Source organism: Eleutherodactylus coqui, chromosome 6, assembly GCF_035609145.1.
Source record: "Eleutherodactylus coqui strain aEleCoq1 chromosome 6, aEleCoq1.hap1, whole genome shotgun sequence".
NCBI lineage: Eukaryota > Metazoa > Chordata > Amphibia > Anura > Eleutherodactylidae > Eleutherodactylus > Eleutherodactylus coqui.
This window is the reverse complement of record NC_089842.1, coordinates 118,895,037-118,921,517: the sequence shown is the minus strand read 5'-3', so window position 1 is coordinate 118,921,517 and position 26,481 is coordinate 118,895,037. Positions and strand designations below refer to the sequence as shown.

The 26,481-nt window shown below is 45.4% G+C and overlaps 1 protein-coding gene across 2 annotated transcripts; it reads left to right on the top strand.

The window, feature by feature from the left end:
- The first annotated feature begins 97 nt into the window (after positions 1-97).
- On the top strand, positions 98-26,481 carry MOK (MOK protein kinase). Of its 2 annotated transcripts, none has more exons than XM_066607477.1 (12): positions 98-304; positions 1,663-1,777; positions 9,003-9,092; positions 11,925-11,995; positions 19,602-19,680; positions 21,133-21,181; positions 21,828-22,006; positions 22,996-23,097; positions 24,894-25,067; positions 25,145-25,253; positions 25,816-26,010; positions 26,100-26,481. In XM_066607477.1, the coding sequence occupies exons 1-12, from the start codon at positions 298-300 to the stop codon at positions 26,178-26,180; spliced, it is 1,251 nt and encodes a 416-aa protein (XP_066463574.1). In that variant the 5' UTR covers positions 98-297; the 3' UTR covers positions 26,181-26,481. The 2 variants fall into 2 exon arrangements, with proteins under 2 accessions (XP_066463574.1, XP_066463573.1); XM_066607476.1 differs by having other exon boundaries at positions 99-304; positions 25,813-26,010.

Sequence of the window (26,481 nt, the reverse complement as noted above, 5' to 3'; positions counted from 1 at the left end):
TACTTGGTTTTACTTCCTGTCACAACATTCTACGCTATTCCGAACGCAGAGTAGGTGGAGCGGCGGCGTGATGACGTCACTGGCAGCGTCGCGCCGACGTCGCCTTGCAGCCCTAGTGACTGGAGGAGGCAGAGGCCGTGGTGTCAGGGTGTGGAGCAGGTGTGGTTGCCTAGGAGACGGCAGTACAACATGGCGCCCTGACAGCAGCACTCTGCCCCTGTAGAGAGTCAGCGATGTCAGTGCCGGCGCCCGGCGGCCATTCATGTGTGAGAGGCTCCTGCGTGTAACCGCACCGCCATGAATAGTAAGTACCAGCATGAAGTCCTAGAACTCCCCCACGGCTGCCCTCCTGCCGGCCGGCCACTTTACAAACTGCTAGTTTTTGGGGTTTTTTTGTAACTGTTATTTATACCACATTAGCGAAAAATTCACCCCCAAATTTCAGAGCAAAAATGCGGTTGCGCCGCGGCCTCGGTGCAGATGTTGTCATAGTTTGCTGCGGATCCGCAACGGACGTCGCGCCTTAAAATGAAAGCGTGAAATCTGCTGCAGATCACAGAATCTCCATCACAGAGCTATATGGGTGTTGTTTTTGTCTGCGGCTCAGCCCCCAAACCGCAACGAGTCAACCTGCCCTTAGGGTACATTCACACGTTGCTGAAATGGCGCAGCATCGTCACTAAATCTTCGCCGCTCTAAAAACCATCAAATTCTACAGCGGAATTCAGTCCTTCAATTAGAAGGGTGAAACCTACTGAGGGTCCGCATCGAAACCGCAATGTGTGATCGTCCCCGCAGGCCGGTGTGACACGAGCGGGGAAATCACCAGAATCGCGCGAATAAGAACGCCATTGCTTTGAATGGAGTCCAATACATGAAGGCATCGCCCGTTGTTTACAATGGGACAGTAATACAAAGCGCACACCGTGCAATGGGAGATTCCCTATGGTAAACACTGGCCAATTCTCCAACGCACCGGAAAGCCGCGCCGGAAGATCACTACTTCATAGAGATCATGGGAGGCATTTTTGCGTAAAAACGCACATTGGCGAGCTTCATATCAGGCTGAGATATCACACTCGCCCATGTGTAGGTGATCTTGAAGGGGCTTTCCAAGCAATTTTTATTGACTACCCCTCCTCAGGATTGGACATCAATAGTTGATTGGTCGTGGTCCCGAGCCAATCAGCTGCTCTGGCGCCCGCTGTCATCCCCAAAACACACAGGGTACAGAGTGGAAGCAGATAACTCCGACCCCGGGGTAGTGGCTGGCGCTGATTGCACTACAATCAATGAGAGCTGCGCCTGCAATTACATGCACCGACCACTACCCAGTGGTTGGAGCTATCTGCTTCGTATCCTGTGCGTTTTACAAGTGAGGGTGGTCACCGGCCGGCGGACCCCACTGATCACCTATGGATCACCTGTCCTGAGAATAGGGCAGCAATAAAAATAGTCCGGAAAACGGCTTTAACTATTGACACGGCTTTGGAGTCCTTACTGTTGCGATCCTACAACCTGCAGCTCTGTGCTCCCTGACACAATGTGGCTGCCGGGATGCATGCTGGGCCTTGCAGTCAGAGCTGTGCTCGCAGAGCTCCGCTGGGGACAATGTTGATATAATTTGTTTATTTTTTACTTTGTTTCCTTTTTTTCTTCCAGAATATAAAATAATAAACAAAATCGGGGAAGGGACGTTTTCCGAAGTTGTGAAGGCACAAAGCTTGAGAGATGGCCATTACTACGCCTGCAAGAAGATGAAGCAGCTGTATAAAAGGTACGTGTGTCAGGACTCCGAGCTCACATAATGGGACCCTATAGGCACCGGATCATCAGATGCTCTGAACGATCAGACGATCATAGAGTACATGGGATCCAACCCAAAATAAAATCTGCCCCCATCAATATCCACTGGATAGCGGATACATTTTAGATGGGTGGATATCTGAATGCATCCCTCTCCGCTACACGACCGCAGCAAGGAGGAGTATGAATGGAGTGGTGGACAAGCGTGGGTGCTGCTCCTGCCTTCAAGTCCTTTAGGGGTAACAAACTACCAGCACAGCCTGCGGATGTGGGTGCCAACGGTTCAGCCCCCATGATCAAACACTTGTCACCAATCCAATGGGTAGGGGATTAAGGTTTTTGGTTGGGTTACTCCTTTAGGCCTCTTTCACACAGGTGACAGCGATATTGCTGCAAGAAAATCTCAGCAATATCGCATCGGTGTTCTGTGCGATATCGCCGTGTTTTCTCGCGGCAATTTGGTTGCGCTCTTTTGCCAGGATTTTCGTGAGGGGTTTGAAATATAAGCCCTACCCTGAAGATAAGCCCTAGCTGCATAAAAAAAATTAATCACCTAAGAGGCGCTGTCAGCTCAGCCACACTTCTTCTCTGCAGGTACCTGACACTTGTCTTCAGGCAATGCTTCCTGGTCAGGGGTTTGAAAAACCCCGCCTCCAGGAAGGACTGCCTCTGATTGGTTCTCAAGTGCCGTGGCTCAACCAATCAGAACAAGTGCTTGATGTACGAATCAAAGCCATTCAATAAATGGCTGTGATTGGTTCACCGAGCGTTGGCTCTGATTGGCTGAGCTGCTGCGCTCAAAAAACAATCACAGCTATAGCTTCCTGGAGGCGCAGACTATCACATGAACCTCTAATCTAGGAAGCGCTGACAGAAGACTTCAAACAAGTGCTGGGGACCTGTGAGGAGACGTGTGGCAGAGCTGATAGCGCCTCTTAGGTGATGTATTTGTTTATTTTTTATAATGCAGATAGGGCTTATTTTAGGGCTTTTACAGTAGGACTCCCTACTGTAAAAGTTGCATTGCGCCACAAGAAAACCGCATTTTCATGCAATGCGATAGAAAGTAAGGCTCCATAGGGAAACATGGGCTACAAAACAGCACAAATCGCGCCAATATTTAGCAACCCAGCATTTTTTTCGCAATGTAGCAGGCTACAAAACATCGCTAATGTGAAGGAACCCATTAAAAAGCATGGGCTTCACATGCATCTGATTTGTAGCGCTGTCGCATTGCGAGAAAATCGCACGATTTTTGTCGCTCATGTGAAACCGGCCTTAATGTATGGTATGTTAAAAGTGAGTCCCCCAAAGGTTGTACTCAAGGGTGTGCTTTGAAGCTTTAGGGCTTCTCAGCTGTCACATGTCATTGATAGTAACGCTGTACTCTTATGTGGCTTCTTCACTCAGTCTCTGCGCTATAAGGCCCAATGTCCACGGCAGGCACAAATTCTGAGTGCGGAATCCCATACAGAATCTGTGCGTGCCTGCGGCCATGGGACATTTTCTTACCTCTCCAGATCCAGCGGGAGTCTCCTTTATCACAGCTGGATCTTCTTTCTTCGGCACGGCGGATGTGTCCGGGTGTGCTGGCAATCCGCACGACAGCAAAAAAAATCACATCTGCATTCTTTCAATTCTTTTGCGGATGCTAATGCATCCCTATGGGTGGCTTGATTTGCAGATCTCCCGCATGGGTTCCGCAAATCAAATCCGCTCATGGACATTGGGCCATTTAGCTTGAGGCATTTTTATTTAAAGTTTTATTCTGGGACGTTTAAAATGTTTTTTATTGATCACCAACAGGAACCCACCTTTCAGGTCCCTGCCGATCAAGTGATTCCTGGGGCCTCTGTCACAATGGTCTGTTTCAAAAGAAAGACCTTTTTAACAGTCTTGGAATATCCCTTTAAAGCAAACCTCCAGGCCTGGAGAGACAAAGATAGCCACATCAGCTTCTCTCACTGCTTAAGGAAAGACTAGAAGCAATGGGATGAATCTGAAAGGGAGGAGACACAGATTAGATATTAGAAAAAAACTTTCTGACAGTGAGGGTGATCAATGAGTGGAACAGGTTGCCATGGGAGGTGGTGAGTTCTCCTTCAAAGGAAGTCTTCAAACAAAGGCTGGACAAATATCTGTCTGGGGTGATTTAGTGATTCTGCACTGAGCAGGGGGTTGGACCAGATGACCCTGGAGGTCCCTTCCAACTCTATGATTCGAATGCACACTGTACATTAGTATGAATCATCAGTCTATGGTCTCATTCACACAGGCGTTTGCGTATAATGCTGCAAGTATACTGCAGCGTTGTACGCATCGCAGCCCATATGCTTTTCCGGCAGAGATCGCATACGGGCTGCGATTCGCACTGCACATGCCCAGGAATATGATGTCACAAATGTGCAGTGTACTTCTATTTTTCTTCACATTTTCCGCTCTGTTCAGAGAGGGGATGCTGCCCACATGAAATGCCTGCGTGTGGACAGCGTTTTATACACCGCCCATTCAAGGCTGCGTATGATATGAGGAGAAATGGAGCATGCTGCGATTTATTTCTCCTGCATATCACTATGCAGTCTTCACACGCAGGTGTGAATGGAAGAATGAAAATCTATTGACTTTCATTGCCTTCATTCACCGCGTGTTATGCACAAAATATATGTGTGCGTAATACGCGGTGACAATACGCCCCGTTTGAATGAGTCCTAAGACACTACACCTGCTTTGATTAACCAGTGCTGCTCACGTGATCAGCACTGACCAGTCAGAGTAACATGAAGTGCCTTAGACTACCAATGCGTACTAATGCACAGTGTACATCAGGTAGTCAGAGAAGCAGTTTGGGCATCTTTGTTTCTCCAGGCTCGGTGTGAGTGACATATAGAGAGCCCAGTACACACCCTATCCATGCGGGACTCATGCCTGATCCTGCAGGGACATTTTGGTCTGTGATTTGCTGCAGCAGTCTGTGACATCCTGTAAAGGTGCTGCTGCAGCCTAAAAATGCAGTGTCACAGGGGACACCTGGAGCTTCCGTTGGGGGATGTGGGGAGTCAAGAGGGGTGATTATAGGCTATTTTATCATGTATAAGCATTGTGAACACCAATTTTTTTAAAATTAACTTGGAAAAGCCCTTTAATTTAGTTCCGTTTTTGGGTGTTATGCCTGAGGAAGGACCCTGAGAGGTATGAAAGCTCGCTATAACACGATGTATTTTTGTTAGCCATTAAAAGGTATCATATCTACAAGATGACTTGGTTTCTCTCGCTGGGATCAATCACATTCTCCCACAATATGTTACATTGCAGCAATATTCCTATGTGAGGTCAGTTTATCTTGAGGTTCTTTGTTCATGAATGCCTTATTAGGCCAACTTCACACGGGTGGGCAAATCACGCGAGATTTGTGCGTTACAAGACATACAAATCTCGCACGAATATGAATCCCATTTTTTTGAATTGTGACATGTACATGAGCATTTGTTTTTTTTTTGTTCTTTCTTATGCATTTATTTGCAGCATGATCTGTCTTTCTACGTGCCCTTGCATTGCATCCCCTATTGTTGTCAATGGGTCCAGCGGCAGCATCACACCTCGTGCTAGGCGCATGTTATGCAATGCAAGGCCTTCCCATTGAAAACAATGGGAGAAACTCCACAAGATCCTCTGCCACGGCTACTTCCCAGAAGTGATGCAAGCGGTTTTGACATTAAAACGCATTGCATCCGTGGGGAATTCAAGTGTTGGTGAGCACGATATCGGGCCATGATTGGCCAAATATGACGCTCACCTGTGTGAAGTTAGCCTAAGGCCATAGTGATACTCACACTAGTATAGCAGAAAAGAGCAGAGGAGTGTAAATCTGTTAACTTTGTATCACAATGTAGCGCTGTGTCATTCAGAGTCCGTGGAAAGCTACCTAACCATTTTTATGTCCGCTGTAAGGACTGCCAATCTATTAGTTAGAAATTCAGTATTGCATATCTGTGTTACCCACTTTCAGGATTTCTTGAAGAAAATTGCTGCTGCGACACTTTGCCAAGAGTTCCAGGACTAGCCCTGCCTTATAAAGCCAAAGCATATCGCTAGGATTGACCATCACTTTATGATTGGTGGTGGTCTGCCCTCCGGGACCCCTACTGTTCCTGAGAATGAAGGAGCCATAGTGCTGATTTAGCAACATGTTCCTTTCTAAAGGTACCTTTACACGGAGCAACTATTGTTCAGTTGTCACTCAGAAAAGTCTCTGAAGTGTACGAACGACATCAGTTTGTTTGCTTTTACAAAGAGAGCGGTGATTACTCCTTAAGGCCGGTTTCACACGGCCAAGAGCATCGTGCGATATTTGTGCGTTTTGAAATGCACAAATATGAACCCCATTCATTGAAATGACAGAAAGGGGAGCCAAAAAAGCACGATCTGATAAACTGTAGATGCTGGGGGGCCCAAGAGGTCATGCCAGTGTGGCGTACTGTTGTGGTACGTGTATGGTGTGGCGCACCTATCTATGGCTGACATCCTTGGTATCGGTTCATATGTGCAGACTATGTTTGTTAGTAGTCACCCCTCCCCCAATCTGGCCTGGGTTGAGCTGGGTGACTGCATATTAGTCTGCACTGAACATTTAGCTCACTCATAGTCTGGCTGTCTGCATACTACCAGGGTCTATGGTGATTGAACCTGCCCTGCAGTTTATCAGATGGTGCATTTTTGGCTTCCTTCTCTGTGAGTTGTGTTATTGTACATTTTTTTCTCTCACCTCTGTGATTCCAGTCATTTGAATGGGTTTCATACACATAAGCGATGTTTTCCCGCATGGCACCATGATGCTATGCGGGAAACCTATCGAGGCATGTTCTATCTTCCTGCATGCTCTCGCATTGCAGCCCCATTGTTTTCAAGGGGTGGGCAGCCCCATTGAAAGCAGTGGGAGAACTCCGCGATCCTCTGCCATGACTGTGACAGCCGAGGCAGAGAATCCCTTCATCCCTGCAGTGATGAAAACACCTTATATCCACTGGGCTTTCACATGGTGAGGTACTTGCTATGGGGCTGTAATTCATGTCCCGATATCGCCCTTGCCCATGTGAAGTTAGCTTAATAGTTTGCTGAGATATCATTCATAGAGGGATCTATGAACGATGGTTTTTATGCCTGCATGAACTGAATGATGAATGAAAAGCCAATGATTCATTGTTCGTCATTCAATCGCTGGCTGCATTTACACTGAATGATTAGAATCATTCATTATTGCTCATTGAACGATTTTTATAAACTGTAATTGTTGCATATAAATGGACCTTTAAGGTACCTTAAGTTGCCCTCTACAGCTGGCAGACGGGCATCCAACACAGGAAAACCCCAGGAGAGATTATGACGGATCAGCGCTGTGGCCCCTTTGTTCTCTGGAGTAGTGGGGTCCTGGATGTCCTAGCAATATGTCATTACTTTACAAGGTGGGAATAACCTCACACGAATAAGAATATATTTCCTGCAGTCACAAACTATGATGTCACCGCATTCCAGATACATTCCATTGGGCGTAATACTTGTCGAATACTTGTCGGCGGATTATCAGACAAAGCGTCGCAGTGCAAAGGATTAAGCCACACAAAACAAAATTACGGATCACTTGTCAACACACTTTTCTCCATTGGGATGTGTAGCACCTCACTCTGGCCAGGAGGTGGCAGTGTTTCCTGTACAGGTTCATAGGCCAATGACAAATGAACAAGTATGATTTCACATCCACCTGCAGTGTTCTGTGTGCACCTGACAGCATGGCAGGTAGTGGGCAGAGGGCAACAGGGGAGAAGTAGTAACACAACTACACTAGACTTCCGGTATCGTTGCAATAACGCCTTACCACTGCAGGCGGTTTTGGCCTCCATAACATTAAAAAATAGTTTTTTGAAGGGGGTGTGAATATGAAATAAAGGAAAGGGGAAGAAAAAGAATTATGTATCTTTCTACATGTGCAAGACAATACCAGGAGTATCAACCCTTTTACACACTTTTGTGTCATCAGCTGATAGACAGACCTTACCTATTAAACCTCCTATGTAGATGGCCACAAGGATCTGTCCTGGGTCCTATGCTTTCTAATATATTGGAAAGCATAGGACCCAGGACAGATCCTTGTGGCCACCATTTGTAACTCATCCCTGCTCTGTAAACACTCTATTACCAACAACACTCTGATATCTGTCTTTTAGCCAACTATGAATCTACTGGACTATCAACGGATTAAGTCCAATAACTTATCTACGAGGTCTTTATGTGCAAGCGCATCAAAGTCGTTACTGAAAACCAGATAGGCGATATATACAGCACCACCTTCATCCACTACTTTTGTGACATAGTCAAATAAATCAATGACATCAGTATGACATGATCTGCCCTCAGTTAAGCTGCGCTGTCTAGGGTCCAACAGGTTGGTGGTTTTTAAGTGGTCAAATATCTTCTTTTTCAGGAGAGTTTCCATTAGTTTAACCACCACAGATGTCATACTAACTGGCCTGTAGTTCCCGGCTTCTTCGCTACAACCCTACTTATGGATGGGTACAAGATTGGACATTCTCCAGTCATCAGGAACATTGCCTGTTAAAAGGGACAGGTTAAATAAATCAGTTAACGTTGTGGCAATCACATATTGGGGTTCTTTAAGAAGTCTGCGGTGGATGCCAGCGACACCCATCGCCTTATACAACTTTAAATGCATAAATTCACTTGTAACATCAGCCTCCAAAAACACTAGATCAGCGCCCTTACACGTAGAGGTAATGCCAGGCCCAATCATATCATCACTCTAAAAAAGTAGTTCATGAAAATACTGAACAAAGGTAGCTTTTCAAATGGTCAGCAACGGCCTTCTGTTAACTCGTGGGTTAAATGTTTTCTTCTCCATTCATATCCAAAGCTAAATTCAGAATTCTGCTAGTAGCAGAGAGCAGTGCATTATGGGAGGTCAGACACAATTAAAGCTCAACTTTTATCAGACCGTGCGGTGGAGATAAACTGCTGTTTCCAAGGGCAACGAGCTGTAGGGGGGCAGTGGATCCATTGGTACTTTCTAAACCCCCATGTCCCCAAAGCCCTGGCTCACAGTACAGCTTGCCTTGTTTGCTGTTCCTCTCCCATTGGTGAGCCCTAGGCTTCTTGTCCTTCATCTAATACCAATTGTTTCTATCTAGCACTGAGCAGGTGAACAATGTGAGAGAGATCCAGGCGCTGCGAAGACTCAGCCCGCACCCCAATATCCTCACGCTGCATGAAGTGCTCTAGTAAGTATTCTCCATCTCTAGGTATTACTTGTGTGTCATAACTTATATGGAGCTGTTCGTGGTTCTCGAATAAGGTATATGATTTTATATTATATATATATGTCTGTGTGTGTGTACATATATGTGTATATGTGTATATATATATATATATATATATATATATATATATATATAATCTTGCTACCATTTGTTACAATGTATCTGTATGGTTATGCGCCCGGAGTCTGTTTTCACACTGCTGTTCAGAGTTTTACTCAGAGTCTCTATCGGCACTTCCAGCACTTTTCTTTTGCAGTTTGTTAGGATATGTTCAGGTTTATACCTTGTTCGGTACAACATTTTCTGTATATAAAGGCGAGATATCTATGGTGTAGATAGGATAAGACTGAACAATTAGCATCGAAAAAAGAATAATAAATAGAGATGAGCGAGCAGGCTCGGTAAGGTCAGTTACTCCAGCGAGCCTCACTCATCTCGAGTAACTGCCTTCTCCTCCGCGCATGTACGCTCAGAGGAGAAGGCAGTTACTCGAGATGAGCGAGGCTCGCTTGAGTAACTGACCTTACCGAGCCTGCTCGCTCATCTCTAGTAATAAAGTACTTATTAGGCCAATTTATGTGTACTTGTTTCTCTATGTTAAGAGAATAGGTGGTGAATGCGGTGGGGGAATCCCACTTTAGGTGCTTTTAGACGCAACGATTATCGTTCAAATGAGCCGAAGTGAATGAAAATAATTCAATCTAAACGCCATCCAACGGCCCATCGATTCTAATGGTTCACTTTTTGCTTGTTGTTCATTTTATCGTTGTTGGCTCGTTCACTTATCATTTGGTTTAAACAGCGCTCGTTCAGTCCTTTTCATTTTCCTAAACAGTGAATGTGACCTGAATGGGAACGACTGAAGGATTTCTCATTTGAACAAGTCAATGATGCATCTTCCTGGCTAAATAGGCTGAATGAGTAGCAATGTGTCATTGGCTCCTTCCAGCGATAAATCGGCTCATCGATGAGGTTCTTAGTTCTCATAACGTAAAGCCGATATTGAAAATAAACGAAAGCTCGCAGGAAGTATCGCAGCGGGGGGGAACATACCAGCTTGTCCTAAGGGAGAATATCAAGCAATCTCATACCTCCAAGATAGGCCACGGCGGTGGATAATTTCAGGAAGGAAGGGATGTGAATCACAGTTCTCTGTTTATGTTCTTGGTAGAAGAACATATCTTAAATAAATGTGTGCACACTAGAGATGAGCGAGCGTACTCGGAAAAGCACTACTCGCTCGAGTAATTTGCTTTATCCGAGTATCGCTGTGCTCGTCCCTGAAGATTCGGGTGCCGCTGCGGCTGACAGGTGAGTCGCAGCGGGGAGCAGGGGAGAGCGGGCGGGAGAGAGGGAGAGAAAGATCTCCCTTCCGTTCCTCCCCGCTCTCCCCTGCAGCTCCCCGCTCCGTGCCAGCACCCGAATCTTCAGGGACGAGCACAGCGATACTCGGATAAAGCAAATTACTCGAGCGAGTAGTGCTTTTCCGAGTATACTCGCTCATCTCTAGTGCACACCTTTTCTGTGATGGTAGACACGTTTTGTTTTTTGGGTGGTGGCGTTAACGCAGAGAAGCACATATGGAGGATATCCACTTTCTAAGAGTTGGCCATTCAGTATCTTGCTAATGCTTTATGCACTACGAACATCACCTCTGTTAGGAACGTACGGTCAGTTGTGTCGGAGTAGTCTTCTGGCTCCACGACTAGAAGGCAGGTTTTAGGATCATCAGCAACTGCACTTCCTGTTCTGTTAGTCCCATCTCTCCGGACAGCAGTGTTCTTGATGTCAGAATGACAACAACCTTGAGAGACCTCGTCATAGGTCAGTGAGTTCCATCAGACACTGCTTTAAATGGAAGGCATGACACAGATGTGAATGGAGCCCACAAGAGAATAGACAACCAACAGTTGGATGTGTGTTTTTTTTTTTGTTTGTTTGTTTTGTTTTTTACATTTCTAATTGTAGATTTCTTTGTCTGCAAAGAACTTTCTTTAATTGCAGACAAGACAGGTTCAGTGACAGCAAGCAGAGATTTTCAAAGTGGTGAGGAATCAAAAAACACAGGGGAAATTTATAAAGAGCAGTGTTTCAAAAGCCAGTTTTAATATGTCCTCTGCCGGAGCACAATGTGCCTAATGCACACTTATTCATACATTAGGCACATCTCGGGCCATCTGCGCATCTACACAGACATTTATGCCAGCTATGAGCTGGAGTGAGTGTAAATTATACATAAATTTATTTGGCCAGGGTGACCACGCCCCTTCATAATAAGCCACACCCCAAAGGAAAAGTGGCATGAGCAGGTGCAGACTACAAAAAGTCACACTTTTTTTTGCATAACCTGGGCTTGTGCAAAAATGTGCAACTTTTGTGTGCCATATTTTCCAAGATAAATCTGCCCAGAAAATGAAAAAAAAAAGTTCTGACTTTTGGAATGAGATAATGAAAAACAAACACAAAACCTTTGTTCCTAGGAGGGTTTTCCAATTACTTAAAATAAAAAATTGTTTCACAAGCACTCTGTCCTTCCACATTGCTGCTGACAGGACATGTGACTGTCAGCCAATCACCGGTAACAGCAGTTACCTTCTATAGCCAATGATTGGTTGCAGCAGTCACATGTCCTGGTCGGCAGCAAACGGGAAGGACAGAGTGCTTGTAAAGCAGTTTTAAGTCATGGGAAACCCTTTTAATGCACAAAATAGGCTACTCCTGAAGGGGTTAAACTTTACTCACTGGATGGCCCTATTAACGTCAATCTTTATTTGTTCTTTTAAAATCATACAGCGACAGGAAATCGGGATGCCTCGCCCTGATCAGTGAACTGATGGATATGAACATCTACGAGTTAATTAGGGGTAAGTGTTTGACCTTCAGATGTCCATACACATTAGACAAAAGGTGATGAAAATGGCCGATTTCAACCAAAATGATTGTTCGCCAGGTGAAATATAACAATGAGCGGTCACAGAACATTCTGTCCATTTATCAAATATAGTAATGGGACAGGGATAGGGGGGCAGGATACACACATCCCAGTAGAGGCAAAAGGCTCAAGTCCTGCATCGAGGGGTACATATTGCTAATGAGCAACCGCTCACATGACCAACCCAAGGTACAATGATCGGTTAGTTAAGCTGACCAATGATGTTGACCAATAAGATGCAACTCTGTTGCATCTGGGTCAACCACCAAAGAACTTACCAGAAAGACTGTTCATCCTTTGTCCAGTGTCACTGAACATGTATGGCCAGTAACAGCCAATGGGGCCTGAAATGTGTATGGCTACATCTGCAAAACGATTGTTCAACCTTCAGCTTACTTCTGTCTAATCTGTATGCCCACCCTGTGAAGTGTTTGTCCTAAGGTTTACATTTATTTCCTACCCACAGGATAAATAACTGATTTGTGGGGGTCCAAGTGCTTGGATCACCACTGATCATGAGAACAGGGTTTCCATGTCCCCTCTTTGAATGGAGCAGAGGTCAAGCATCTCTATAGGACTGACAGAGATAACCGAACGTTGTACTCTGGTAGTTCTATAGAGTTGAATAGAGCAACAACACACGTACTCAATTGTCGCTCCCATTACCAGGAATGGGGGTCCTATGTAACCCCCTGAATGATCGCTAGTGGTTTAACTGCCGAAGTTAGGTGATAGATCCAAAACTTGGCATGACCCCATTTAATACATGGGTTCCCTGACAGTAGAAGAGTGTTGTAGAGAATACTGATAAGTGCAGCTCCTTCACATATTGAGATTTATGAAAATTTCACTTTCACATGGGGTACAGTGTAAGCTGCAGCATGCGCTGTCCCATCATTTGTGCCATATTCCCTATTGACCCCTCTTATTGTAATATTCTAGATTTTCCATAAATTGGGCATATAGAATTCATGGCACGGGCCTCCAGCTTGGGGCCACCTTCTGAGTGAGGGGCAAGTTGCCCACAGAGCAGCTTCCAATCCGGTGACTCAGTGTGACCATTGGAATGGGTGCAGCACTACATTGGACATTCTAAGAGGTTGTCCATGTGGCTCAGGGCTGTTTCCTTCACTCATTTTCACAGGTTCTGGTATTCCTGTTCTTTAGTGAAACAAATCACTTGTAGGCTCAGCTGTTTGTGCTCCTTACTACAGGAAGTTGCTGTCTGATACCATTCGTTGTCGGCCATATTGGGAGCAGGTGGACACACTGACTGTGCAGAGACATGTTAGACTGAGTGTGATACATGTATCAGTGATGGAGTATTTTCGGCCATCAGGTGCGATCAGAGCTATCATCGGCCTAACGTATAAGGTTGCCATTTTTACAGTGTAATGGTGACGTGAGTTGAGGAGTAAGTTCTCATTCTGGTTGGGTTTTATTTGGAATCGGTGCAGCTGACATCCAGATGCATACCTGCGTAAAAAGGAAGGTAATACCTAATAAATAGCGATAAGAGGCCCTGTGCAGTTCATGTTGGACGTTGGACAATCCCTGTGTGTTTGGAGCATCTTCTACCGATGAGCTGATCATAGGGCGTGTGACCTACAGCAATCTGGGAGGGAATCCAGGAGCAAGTGTTCAATTTGCCAGCAGAGCCACCACAGGGGAAATTAGGAATTCTTCAGATCCCATTTACATGGGATGGGATGTGTTGGGTCCTCCAGAAAGAGAGAGCCAGATGGGCTTAAAGCTGCTGGCTCTCCTGTATGGCTACTAGATTAGGGATCTGACTCCCGTATTAACTCAGAATTCCTTAATACAGTATTGAAAATAGTTTTTCAAAACTACCTGTCCCCTTTTAAAGAAGGGATTGCCCTGGATTACAGAAGTTTAAGGCCATTTTACAAGGAACGATTGTCGGGTGCTTAAGCCCGACAGTCATAAAATGATTATTGCTCTTGTGTTTTCAATGATCGCTCCATGAATTGAGCCAGAGCGCTCTCTTCTGGCCACTCGCCTGCATTCACAGTAAGCAAGTCCTTTATAGATGTTTGCACTGAACGATTATCATTCATTTTCGCTCGATCCAGCAATAAACTGAACAATAACGTTCCATGTAAGGCCCAATGTCCACGGGCGGATCTGATTTGCGGAAAACAAATCGTAGCCTGCTCCATTTTAGTGCAGTTCCTGTACGGACGGCTTCCATTGAATTCAATTGCGGACGGACCACGGATTCCGCGAGAAAGCAGGAGTTTGAAAAAAAACAAACAAAACGCTACACATGTGGGGCGGCCGGCACTTCCGCACACATCTGCAGTGAAGAAAATAGAAGACCCAGACAGGCATGCAGTGTCCTCAGCTGCGGGAAGGGTCAGATTCCGCTACGAGCTCCTGTATGTAGAATCTGCCCGTGAACATGAGGCCTAAAAGGGTTCTTCGCTGCTATCTTTCCAAAGTGGCGTCACAGTTGTCCATGAGATTTAAGGCCCATTAGACACAACAATTAAAGCTCAAAATTCGCTCAAAAGCCGTCTTTTGAGCGATAATCCATGTGTGTAACTGCACTGACATCGTGCAGTTTTCATAAAGCAATCGCTGATTGTTGTCTTTCAGCATGCTGAAAGACAACGATAAGCCTTATCAGGAATCTCCCTGAACACAAGCGGGGTATGAAGAACACAGCTGTCCAGCTGTGTTCTTCATACTCCGCACGGAGCACACAGCTGTATACAAGCTGAGTGCTCCATGAACAGCCGGGGAATGAAGAACACAGCGGTCCAGCTGTGTTCTGTATACCCTGCTCAGAGCGCTCAGCTGTATAACAGCCGGGCGCTCCGAACAGAGAACAGCTGGATGTAGAGGACAAGCGGCCCTGCTTGTCTTCTGCATGCCCCGCTCGGAGCGCAATGTGATCGCTCAACGTTTGAATACATCTTTTGAGCGATAATGGTTGTGTCTAAATGGGCCTTTATTCTCTTTTTGGTCCGTCCATTACAAAGCAGCTTGTATTCATTGTCTTAGGACAGGCAGGGATTTTGTTGCTATGTGTTGTTGTGGAAGCTTTTGTTGTAGGGAATATGAATGCAGGACTTACATAGAATTGAATAGCACAGTGTACATATTTACTTTGTAAATGTCAGCCGCTTTGATCTTAAGATCTTGGTAAATACAGTGTCTTGTGAAAGTGTTCACCCCCTTGGTGTTTTTCTTGTTTTGTTGAACTACAATCTGGAATCAAAATGGATTGTAATCTAACGCACATGTTGTGAGACCGAACCATGAATGAGGTTTGTTTACTACTTTCTCTTATAGAATTACTACATGACAATAGTAGATTCAATGTTTTCTCCTCTTAAGGCCCATTTACACACACAGATAATCTTTCAAAATATTGAAAGACCAGCAATTGTTTTGCATAAAGTACTAATTGGCCCTAATTGCTATTAGTACTTTATCAGCTTCATTTGCATGCAAATGAGCTTCTAGGAACTGTTGCAGAACTCAGCAGGAAGTCTGAGGTCTGTAATTAGCTCCATTGTTCAGCCATGGTCTGCTAAGAGAAAACAATGTATTCTCCACACCCCTGTGGAGAATTAAGCACCATGGACAGCAGACACAGTCTGGGGTCCAGCTTATCAGCTGTTCTGCAGGTGGGGCTGACAGCTGAGACAAAGCAATCAGCTGTAATCAGTTCTCCCAACAGGGCAGAACACAGCATGTGGTCCTGCTTATCAGCTGTTCTGTGGAACAATGGTTTTCAAGCAGAACTGAAAACCGTCGTTCGTTAAAAAACTGAAAGATGGGCACATTTAGGCATAATGATTATCGCTCAAAGGATGGCTTTTGAGCGAATTTTGCGCGATAATCGTTGCGTCTAAATGGGCCTTTAGGTGAAGCTACGGGTCGCAACAGGTACATTTCTTTAATCTGGTATTTGATTCAGAAAGTCCAGAAGTCGAGGACAGAGCAGAGATAAAAGTGTTAGTATTAGATTTCTTCCTGAAGGTTCTCTAAACTTAGTAGTCAGTTATATATACTTTACTATGGCTGTCTGATAACCCAGCACAATAAGGAACCATTGAAGCTGTTTTAACCCTTTGAAGGCCAAAGAGTTTTTTTTTTCCTTTTAGATTTTCCATCTCCACCTTCCAAGAGCCATAACTCCCCCCCTCCCCCTCCCCATCGACATACTAGTATGAGAATTACAATTCTGACATTTACAGCGGCATCCACCCAGTTTCCCACGACAATAAGACCCACCCTGAAAATAAGACCTAGTTGCATTACATTAAAAAACACCTACCTAGCAGGCTTGTTCTAGGTCCTCCTGCTGCTGTCCGGAGCTCTGCTGTCCATCCTGCAGTCCTCTAAAGGACTCGCCCACAAACGATCACTTCTTGGTTACGGATTCATAAATCCTTCCAGGCAGTGATGGCTCTGATTGGTTCTCGAGCGCTGCTCAGTTAATCAATGCAACACTCGATGAACCAATGTGATGACTGTGATAGGTTCATTGAACACTGCATTGATTGACTGAGCAGCGCTGGATGAACCAATCAGAGCCATCGCGTTGTGGAGGAGGGATTTTTGAATTATCAAATCAGTACTGCGGCTCAGCGCATCAGAGCTCCGGAGAGCAGCAGGAGGGACCTGGACCGAGCCTGCCAGGTAAGTATAATAAGACATCTCCCGAAATTGAGACTCAGTGCCTCTTTTGGGGGAAAAATTAATATAAGACAGGGTCTTATTTTTGGGGAAATACGGTAAGTAGTTAAACAGCTGCTATAGGAGTAAGCCATTGTCAGTGGCTATCAGCTTTTGAAAATCAAGTTCACGCCAAACACCCCATGACTCTATAACTTATATTTATGTAATGTGGTCGGGAAGGGGTTAAGGGAATTTTGTTAGGTTCCAGTGAGGTGCGGGTGGACTTTGGTGACCATCATCTATCAGACGTGTGAGGGTATGTTCACACATAGTGGAACTGCTGTAGCATGTTCCACAGCCAGCAGTATGGATGGGATTCCAGGGGTCTTATTTGCCCGCTGCATAGATTGACCTACAGTTTGGATTTTATATCCGCCACACAGCAATTTATGCTTTGGATTTTCAATATGAATTTGACCTCTTGTAATCAGGGTGCGAAATGTGCATCAAAATTGGCAGTGAAATACGCTCGGTGAGGGGGATGTGTGGTCATGTGACCACCGCCATGTTTAGCCTGTGGATGTATTGCATGTCTCGGTGCTTGCTGTGTGGCTGTGCTCCTCCTGGTGTGGCGCAGCAATCTAATCTGTCTCCCTGATCACTGGGCGGCCGCATCTCCCTCCTCCTTGTCTACTATTTACTGTGTTATGTCTGCACAAGTGCTGATGTCACCACTACGATAGTTCGCTCTCATGCAGAGCGTTTAGACAGGCAGATCACCGCTGGATCGCGGGCTTCTCGCTCAGTGCCTCACCTTCTACGTGAAGCGGGGAGCATTTACACGCAGCAAAAATCCCCCGATCCAGTGATGTTTTTTAAAGTGACTGAAAGTCAACGATAACGAGGAGTGAACGAACCGTGAATGATGTTTTGGAGTCTACACTGCACGGTTATCGCTCAGTTTAGTCCGTTGGACCGTATTTTGAGTGATCATCATCCCATATAAATGGCCCGTTATACTATAAGGATTTTTTCCGGTGACTGAAGTTTCAGAACAGAGATCCTGCGAGCAAGAAAATATGAACTCCGGACTGCTGAAAGTTGAGGTAGATCCCATTTAGGCCTCATGGCCACGGCACGCACGGATTTTTCATGCGGATTTCCGCAGCAGATGCTTCCCTATGTGGACATTGGGCCTTGCGGTCGGCTTCACACGAGGCTATGCGCAAAAATGCTCGCTGCAATGTATGAATGAGGCTTGAAGAGCTTGATTTGTGCGTGTCTGCGCATAGGTCCGGGTCCTCTCCCCGTTTACTCTTCAGCTTTGCTGGTGACACACAGATCTCCGCCATCTCCCTGGGGTGTTTGTGGGGGTGTGATTTTTTTTTTTTTATCGCGGTGGAGTTTTTCTCCTTTGATGCTGCCGATCATCTAATAGTCCTCAGATGCAATGTACTATGCTAATGAGCATGCATTTATTATGTGTTCTACTCCATCCAGGTTTTAGGATAATGGACCCGGAGTGCTTACTCTTCACAGCCAGTCATATCACAAGTGTCATTAGAGCAGACCCTGATGTGTCTGTCTCATCTAGGCTGTGACATGTTGCCATTTATCTTCTTGTCTACATTCAGTATTATCCCTCTAACCGCCCCTAATTGTATGTGCTGCAACACTCCCATTTCTGGTGGAGGACCTATTGTGCACTGTCCTATTTTGGGCCATGTGGTGTCTGCGCTCATCTATGGATATCACATGGTACCTTTATATGTCTATGAGGTACGCTGGGCAATTAATTGCATTAATGTAATCACCAACTTGCTGACTCACAATTAAAACTTTAATCAAAATGATAAAATTGAGACTAGCCCTGCCCCCTGTGGGTGGGGCTAATATCAGGCTGGGTGGAGGATTCTAGGGAGCAGGGCTGTGATGATGGGGGGCAGAGGCCACATTGCCTAGCCCTTCTATGAGGAGACGCACGTTGATGTTTTTTCACATGCACAAGAAATGTAACATACGCTAAAGCATGTCAACGTGCTGCTTTTGCGTTAATCTCATGTGAGGTCCGCCCGAGCTTCTCAGGTGCCGCTCGGACACGCAGCTAGTGCGCACCTGGCCATAGTGGAAGTATTGTCATCTGAGTCTAGTTGTTCCTCCTCTCTTGGCATAGGACGCAAGCTGTTCTAGTTCATGGAATCTGGCAACCATTTGACTTCCTGTCTGAAAACCCATTCTGACCTAACACTTGTCACAGCTGAGTGTTTGCTACAATTACACAATCCCATGAGTGCTTAAAGGGCTTGTCTGGGAGTTGATGAAAGGAAACTAGTCGCAGGAAATGCCAGAAGGTAAAACTATAAGGGTGGTTTTACACCTACTTTGGGGATTCCGCTTCCCTGCTTTGTTTGGGAGCAGGAGAGGGAAATCCCCGCTGCCCAACCGAATAGCACTGGATGGACTCCATTGACAATAATGGGGTTCGCCCAGCTGCCCGGCTTTTGGATGGAAGAAAAAACGCTCCATGCAGCACTTTTTCTTCCAGTATTTCCAGCCGGATCTGCGACAGAACGTCCAGCCGCAGGTTCCAACACAGATGTGAAAATCAAACATTCCTCATTCCTGCTGCTCAGGTGGTCCCGCGGTCCCCCGCAGTGATGATATAGCATCGTACATCCATATACCAGCAGTGCAGTTCATATTCATGTATTCAGCCTTGGCACATTTCTTGGCGCTTGCAGAGTGCTGTGGCATCTTTTTGCATTGCAGGCCCAGAAGTATGCGCTTGTACATTTAATTTCCTTTCTTTGGGTGTGCTGGCTAACTTTATTGTTTGCATTCACTTTAATTTAACTTTCAATTGGCTGATTTTGTTTCTCTCACAGAAAGAAGACAGCCCCTGCCAGAAAATAAGATTAGGAATTACATGTACCAGCTGTGTAAATCCCTGGAGCACATACACCGGTAAAGTAACCAGTAGCGCTGCAAGGGTTAACTTCCATGTGTTCTGTGCAGTGCTGTGTGGCTTCTCTGATAATCAAGTCCCTTATTACATAACCTGAGCTACCTGTTGACCCTGCAGTCCCCATAGCCATGTCTTTTAGCCTTACGAGATACATAAAATCCCTGTTAAGTGCATTCTGCACATCAAGAAGTCATAACGTGTACTTGTACTGTTGTCGTGAAACAAATACAAACATGACTTAGCAGCCACCGGCTGCAATAACACTCCAAACCCCTGTACCTCTTCACTGATCGATGTCATTGGTTGCAGCAGCGGGTTTACAGGATGTCGCACCCGGCATCCTCCATATATATATATGTCCCGTAGGGGATTCCCACTGCTCCCCTCAGTGATGATAGCCAGGGATTTTAACAGCTAAACCTGCAGTGATCAGTTAGAAGATTGTTCAGATGGAAATATTAAAATATAATTCCTATGCAAGGTGGCATAATCTGACATTAGATAGGGGAAACATCGGAAGCAATGTCAGAAAATATAATTTTACTGAAAGTAGTAGATTCTTAGATCTAACCTCCAGCAGAAATGGTTGGGAAATCAAGAGTAAGTGAACGTAAGCATGCCTGGGATAAGCATATATATATCCTAAGAGGAAAAAAAACGGTATATAAGGGCAGACTAGATGGATCGTGGCCTTTTTCTCTTGTCATTTTTGTATAATCAATAGGGTACGTGTTGAACTAGTCAGTACTGTTGTAATTTGTCTCCACCGGAAGTTAGGGGTGGAGACCTAATTCAGCTGGGTTGACATGCAGGTGAGACCCCCAGCTTGTGATTTGATTTCCCCGCTATCTCTGTGTCTGTGCTGTCCGGACCCAGCATTTGGCAGTGTCCTGTTGACTTGCTGTCTCCGCTGCTCTGCCATCGCCACCTCTTGGCTCTAATGTGCCTTGCAGACCCCACTGCTCTCACTGTCCCGTATATATTGGCGCCCCACTGCAGGCAAGACTGTCCTCCCCCATGCTGAAGCACCATTCTCCACAGCTTCAGGGAATGCAGCCATTGAGGGCTACTCCACTCCCCGTTTGTGTGTGTCTGTCGGGCTCTCGGCAGCGGCGCCCGTGACAGCTGGGGAAGGGAGCGGAGGCTGTGAGCTCTGCTATGTGCGCAGGAGTGGCAGCGGAAGAAGGCTAAGCGCGGGGGGTGAGTGACAGCTGTCGGCCAAGTGGGCAGCTAGCCAAATTATTGCACAGGGGGCCTCAGGAGCGGCACCTGCACATCTCCCAGTCGGGCAGCTGCGGGCATTCCCTCCAGCTCCCGCAGCACAACCCACATCTCCATCCATAACTGTGGTGGAGACAAGATACAACAATACCGACTAGTCCTTTTTTTTTTTTTTTTTAAAGCTTTTTTTTTTCCTAATATGGTCTTTTTTTCTCTTGAATTTGGAACAGAAATGGCATTTTTCACCGTGATGTAAAACCCGAGAATATTCTAATAAAGGTGAGATATTGTAATATGCTGTATAACATGTAATATATGTCTATACATATAGGTTATGGATTGTTATTTTATGTGTATAGCCAGTGTAATCTATAATATAGTCAGACATTATAATCCAGAATATATTTTTATAACACACATAGTCTTATATATAAACCGCAAAATCTGTTTGTTTGTGTCGTATACAAATCCACAGTTCCAATTTGAGTGAGGTTTGCATGAGTGTTCTTCAGCACCAGGCGACGAATACTGGTGGAATTAAATATCAAAAGCTCTTCCCTTGTAATGTTTTGTTTGCCAATAGCAACCAATCACAGCTCAGCTTTTATTTCTTACACAGCTGAGGTACAATGAAAGCTGCACTGTGATTGGTTGCTATGGATAACACATATTTTCTTTTGGCCAGCTTCCATAACAGTGCGGTGCGGGGCTCATTTTTGTGGCCCGCTTTGTATATTCCAAGACTGCTATTTATAAAATTGTTGTACAACGCAGGGTATATCATCCAGTGTGTATACTATCTATGATATATATGTATAATGAGTATCCATCTCTTGTCTTGCTGTTCTGCTCAGGTTGGTGTCCTTACCATTGGTGAAGTCTTTTAGTTTTGTTACTGAATATCACATTACTGTTATTCTTCTAGCAAGACGTCCTCAAGCTCGCAGACTTTGGCTCATGTCGTAGCGTATTTTCCAAGCAGCCTTACACCGAGTACATCTCTACCCGCTGGTACCGAGCCCCAGAATGCCTCCTGACTGACGGGTACTACACCTATAAAATGGACATGTGGAGTGCCGGCTGCGTTTTCTATGAAATCTGCAGGTGAGGACGCGGCCTTTAGGTCTCCTTCACACGGGTGACACGGCATCGCCGCAAGAAAGCCGCGCGAGTTTGTAGCCCCACATGTGAGGATTTTCGGGGGAGGCTTGAAATATAAGCCCTTCCCCGAAAATAAGCCGTAGCTGAAGAAGAAAACAAAAACACACATACATCACCTGTCCCACGCTGTCAGACCGGCCGCATCTTCTCCCCGGGTCCCGGCACTGATCGTCTTATTTTTGCTACTGTCAAAGTTGCATCGCATGAAAACTGCGTTTTCATGGGATGCAACAGAGAAGAAGGCTCCATAGGGAAGCATGGGCTACAAAACCTCACGAGTCACGGGCATATCGCCGGACCTGCGAGGTTATTGTGACTTTTTGTAGCATGCTACAAAACATCGCATATGTGAAGTAACCCATAGGAAAGCATGGACGTCTTACACATGCGATTTGTAGCATTGCGACAAAATCGCGCGACTTTGTTGCCCATGTGAAGGAGGCCTAAGAGGCATAAGAATCCTATATTGTATGAGCATCACCCATACTCCATCTTCACAATCGTCTGTCGTGTAGCACAGTTTATTGCATACTCTGGGCAGTGTTCCTGTATAACCACTCCACAACTGTGTAACCTTCTCATAGCTGTGATAGAGGGGAAAGAACCTTGCTGGGGACCCCGTGTATGAGTTAGTACGTGACAGTTGGCAGTGGTCCAGTGGCTGGTCACAGTTCCTGCTCTTCCGTGTACACCCTGGCAGAGGGCAGCTCACAGAAGTGCTTACTCCTGGGGCTCTTTAACCAGCGCTGGCCTTTGTACAGACAGCTTATGCCAGCGCAGCGTATCAACCCCGGCATCAGCATTCCCATTTGTCTGTGTCAACAGAAACGCTCTCCCTGCAGAGAGCTGTGAACACAAGCATGACTACATTCCCCAGTAAGAATAACACCATACATGGCAGCTGCTTCATCCTTCTTTTTTTTTTTTTCCAGCCTCCATCCTCTCTTCCCTGGCTTGAATGAACTAGACCAGATATCCAAAATTCACGACATCATGGGCACCCCGGCCTCAGCAGTACTGCAGAAGTTCAAACAGTAAGAGGCTTTTATTCTGTGCACGGTGAAATCTACAACTTGTCACATCGCTTCCATACATCCATCAAAGCAATTTGCTTATGTTTATTGGATGTCATGTAGATTCTGCTTTGGCGAAGTTAAGATGCGCATATCTTTATAGAAGGAAACTGCATATACCTAAATGCCCTGATGTATTCCTATTCTTCACAGCGCCCCCTGTAGAGACCATTTAAGGGCTAGGAAACAGAATCCAGATTGCTTTTTTTTTAATTCCTAGAATGTCCCCGTTTCATTATCTGTCCCCAATCATCTGGTGTTACTGTGGTTAGTTCTTCATTGTGACTGCCTGGGAATTGCTTGTCTCTCTCTCCTTTCCAGGAGTCGCTGCTTCAGTCACCAGAACTTCCTGCATGGGCTGTACCACACAGGCTCTTCATGGGAGGGGGCAGAAACTCCTGTCACAGTTACTGCTGATTATTAGAAGCTCCTGTCACACCCTTAAAATGGAGATCGCAGTTCATTTTTCCTGATAGTATACCTATGGACTTATTTAGGACGAATATAGAAGGGAACACTGCCCTCTCAGCGGGCAGACATGTTACTATCTCTGGCAGGTCATGTGATGCTGTGCTGATGCATCATGGGATTGCAAGCACAACATATGGAAAAACCAGGGAGGAATCTAAAAATTAAGATGGTGCCTGATAAGCATCAGACAAGAGGCAGCACTGCATGGACGTGACTGCAATGTATATAGGATATATAAATCAGGTTAGGAGGATAGGGATGGAAAAATGTGGCCCAAGGTGGAAAGGGCCCCTTTCTAGAGCACCTTGCTGTGCCCTGGCTGGCTCTACTACACTCATAACTGTATACACAAAAATCATGTGAACCAGTAGGGCCCCCTGAAAAAAATACAGTATATAAGCAAGTATATACATAAAGTATTGCTCCCCCTAAGCTGTGCACTCTCTGGAAAGAGTTCAAATGTTTTAATAAGGTATAAGAAGTCCAATCAGAGCGTTACGGCTGCACCCCCGCACAGCAGACACCGCTTGTAGCCGAAGCCCCACCCTGCTCTGGCAGCCAATAGCCACACAATGTGGCTGATAATGTCAGCAAGATTGTGTTGCTATTGGCAGCCACGGCTGGGCGGATTTTTGGGAACGAGGTTTTTGATATATGGAAACACAGTCCAGAGTTTGGAAATTTTAACTCTATCCATTCCAGAGGGCACAGCTTAAAGAGAACAGCAATTCTAAGGCCTCATGTCCAATAGAAAATAGGTGAAATTCAGACAATGGCCACTTTACATGCTATGCTCACCATTTATGAAAAAAAATTGCCAATAGGTGGCGCTGTAGCTATGCAAATTCCGCTACAGATGTTTAGTATGCCCCCTTGCTTTTCAACTCCTCTCGCCATTCGCAAAAATATTGCTTTCCACTGCTGATTGCAAGAAGTCAGCTTTAATCACTACAGCATGCCGACGAGTGCTGTCCTTGAGGTGATGCAGGTCTGTCATGTTAGACCTGGTCTGCTACAGCGCCACCTATCTGCAACTTTTTTACAAAAATATTTTTTTTCCCATAAATGGCGATCACATACAATATGAAGTGTTGCGAGAGACTGGTTGCTAAGGATGTATTACGTGACAACCTCATATAACAGATGCATCCATAGCAATGAGACTGACAGATGAGTCTCAAAGCTGGCACTGTGCTACACGCAAGCAAAAGGGAAGCAAATGAATAGTTGCATTTTTTACACTATCTGCTGGTAAGATTCAGCTAATCTTTTCCCCTCTTATACAGATCAAGAGCTATGAATTTTGATTTCCTACCTAAGAAGGGAAGCGGGATCAGACAGCTGTTACCTGGCATCTCCGCTGACAGCATCTCCCTGATGTCTGCGATGCTCGAATATGATCCGGACAACAGACTTGGCGCCAATAAAGCCCTCCAGCATTCTTATTTTGAGGAGCTCAGGTAGCGCTTTCAGTGGATTAGTCTGTTCTGTCCTCTTGGTACCTGCCATTGTGTCTAACAGTCCTTTTATATTTCAGGACATTGGAGAAGTATTCCTTACCTCATAGGCTAGGATTCCCAGAGAAGTCAAACACTGCAGCCTCAATGAATTACTTAATGCGAATTGCAGGACAGGGGCGAAGGCAGGTAAATTTTTACCTTTTTTTTTATGGCAAAAGTTACCATTAGCCATTGGGGTTCTCTAGAAGTAAAGCTTAAAGGGGTTGTACCAGGATCACAAGTTATCCTCTAGCCATGGGATAGAAGATACCTTGATCAGTGGGGAAGTGACTGCTGAGACCCCCACCAATCCTAAGAAGAGTGATTTTGTGTCCCAGCTCCAGTCATATAAAATTGGACTGCTGGATATATTAGAGCAGCAAGTACCCAGCTATGTTCTGTGAGCCCCATTGAAATAAGCAGGGGGGGGGCTGTGCCTGCTCATCCAGTGCTTCATTTGTTTTGACATCACTGTAGGGGGTGAAGCAATCCCACATTGAGAGGCAGAGAGGGACACAGGACCCCCTACTCTCAGGACGGGGGTGGGGGGTCTAAGCCGCACCCCCCCTCCCCCCCATCAGCTGTCCTGTGGATGAGAAATAACTTGTGGTCATAGCATAATCCCTTTATATATTCACCTTTATCATCTCAATAGGTCCAAAATTCTGCCACACTTTACAGTGGTTAACCTAACTTATTTTTGTAGCAGGGCATGAAGCCATTACCAGAGCTTGCTTTCCAGCACCACAGACCTACCTTCCCAATGGAGCTGCCAAAACTTAATGTACCAGGGGTATCAAAAACTGTACCCTTCTCCACACTCAAGTTTCAATCTGTTTTCCCTACTCCTGGAAATAGTGGAAAGCTTCCCATAATTCCGAGTGTGAAGTACATAGACACCAAGGTAAAGTCAACTTCTTCAGTTACTTTTATTTCTCCTTTGCTTGTAGCATCTGTCAGGGGGCTGTAATCTTCTATGTCATGTGTTAACAGTTTGACATCCACCAGCATGGGAAGTCGATGATGAAGCCATATCACTTACCTTCCCTAGAAAGAAAAGGAGGAGGATTGTGAACTCACACACAGACTGTTAACTTAATGCAAACTGTGCCTTTAACTGAGACGGAGGAGAAATGTAAAGCTCTCGCTGCACCAGCCAAATATGATCCAGCCCCATTATCGGCGCCCACTCTCTGCTCTGGCCAGGGGATTCATTTCATCCACCTCCAAAATTCAACTAAATTTTGAACACAATTTGCACTTTACATTTTTTTTTTTTTTGAAAATTGTGATAACTCTCCATCAATCTTTGCCATCCTTGTTACTAATGCAGTCATTTTTAAATATTTTATATTAAATCTGATCATCATGGCCA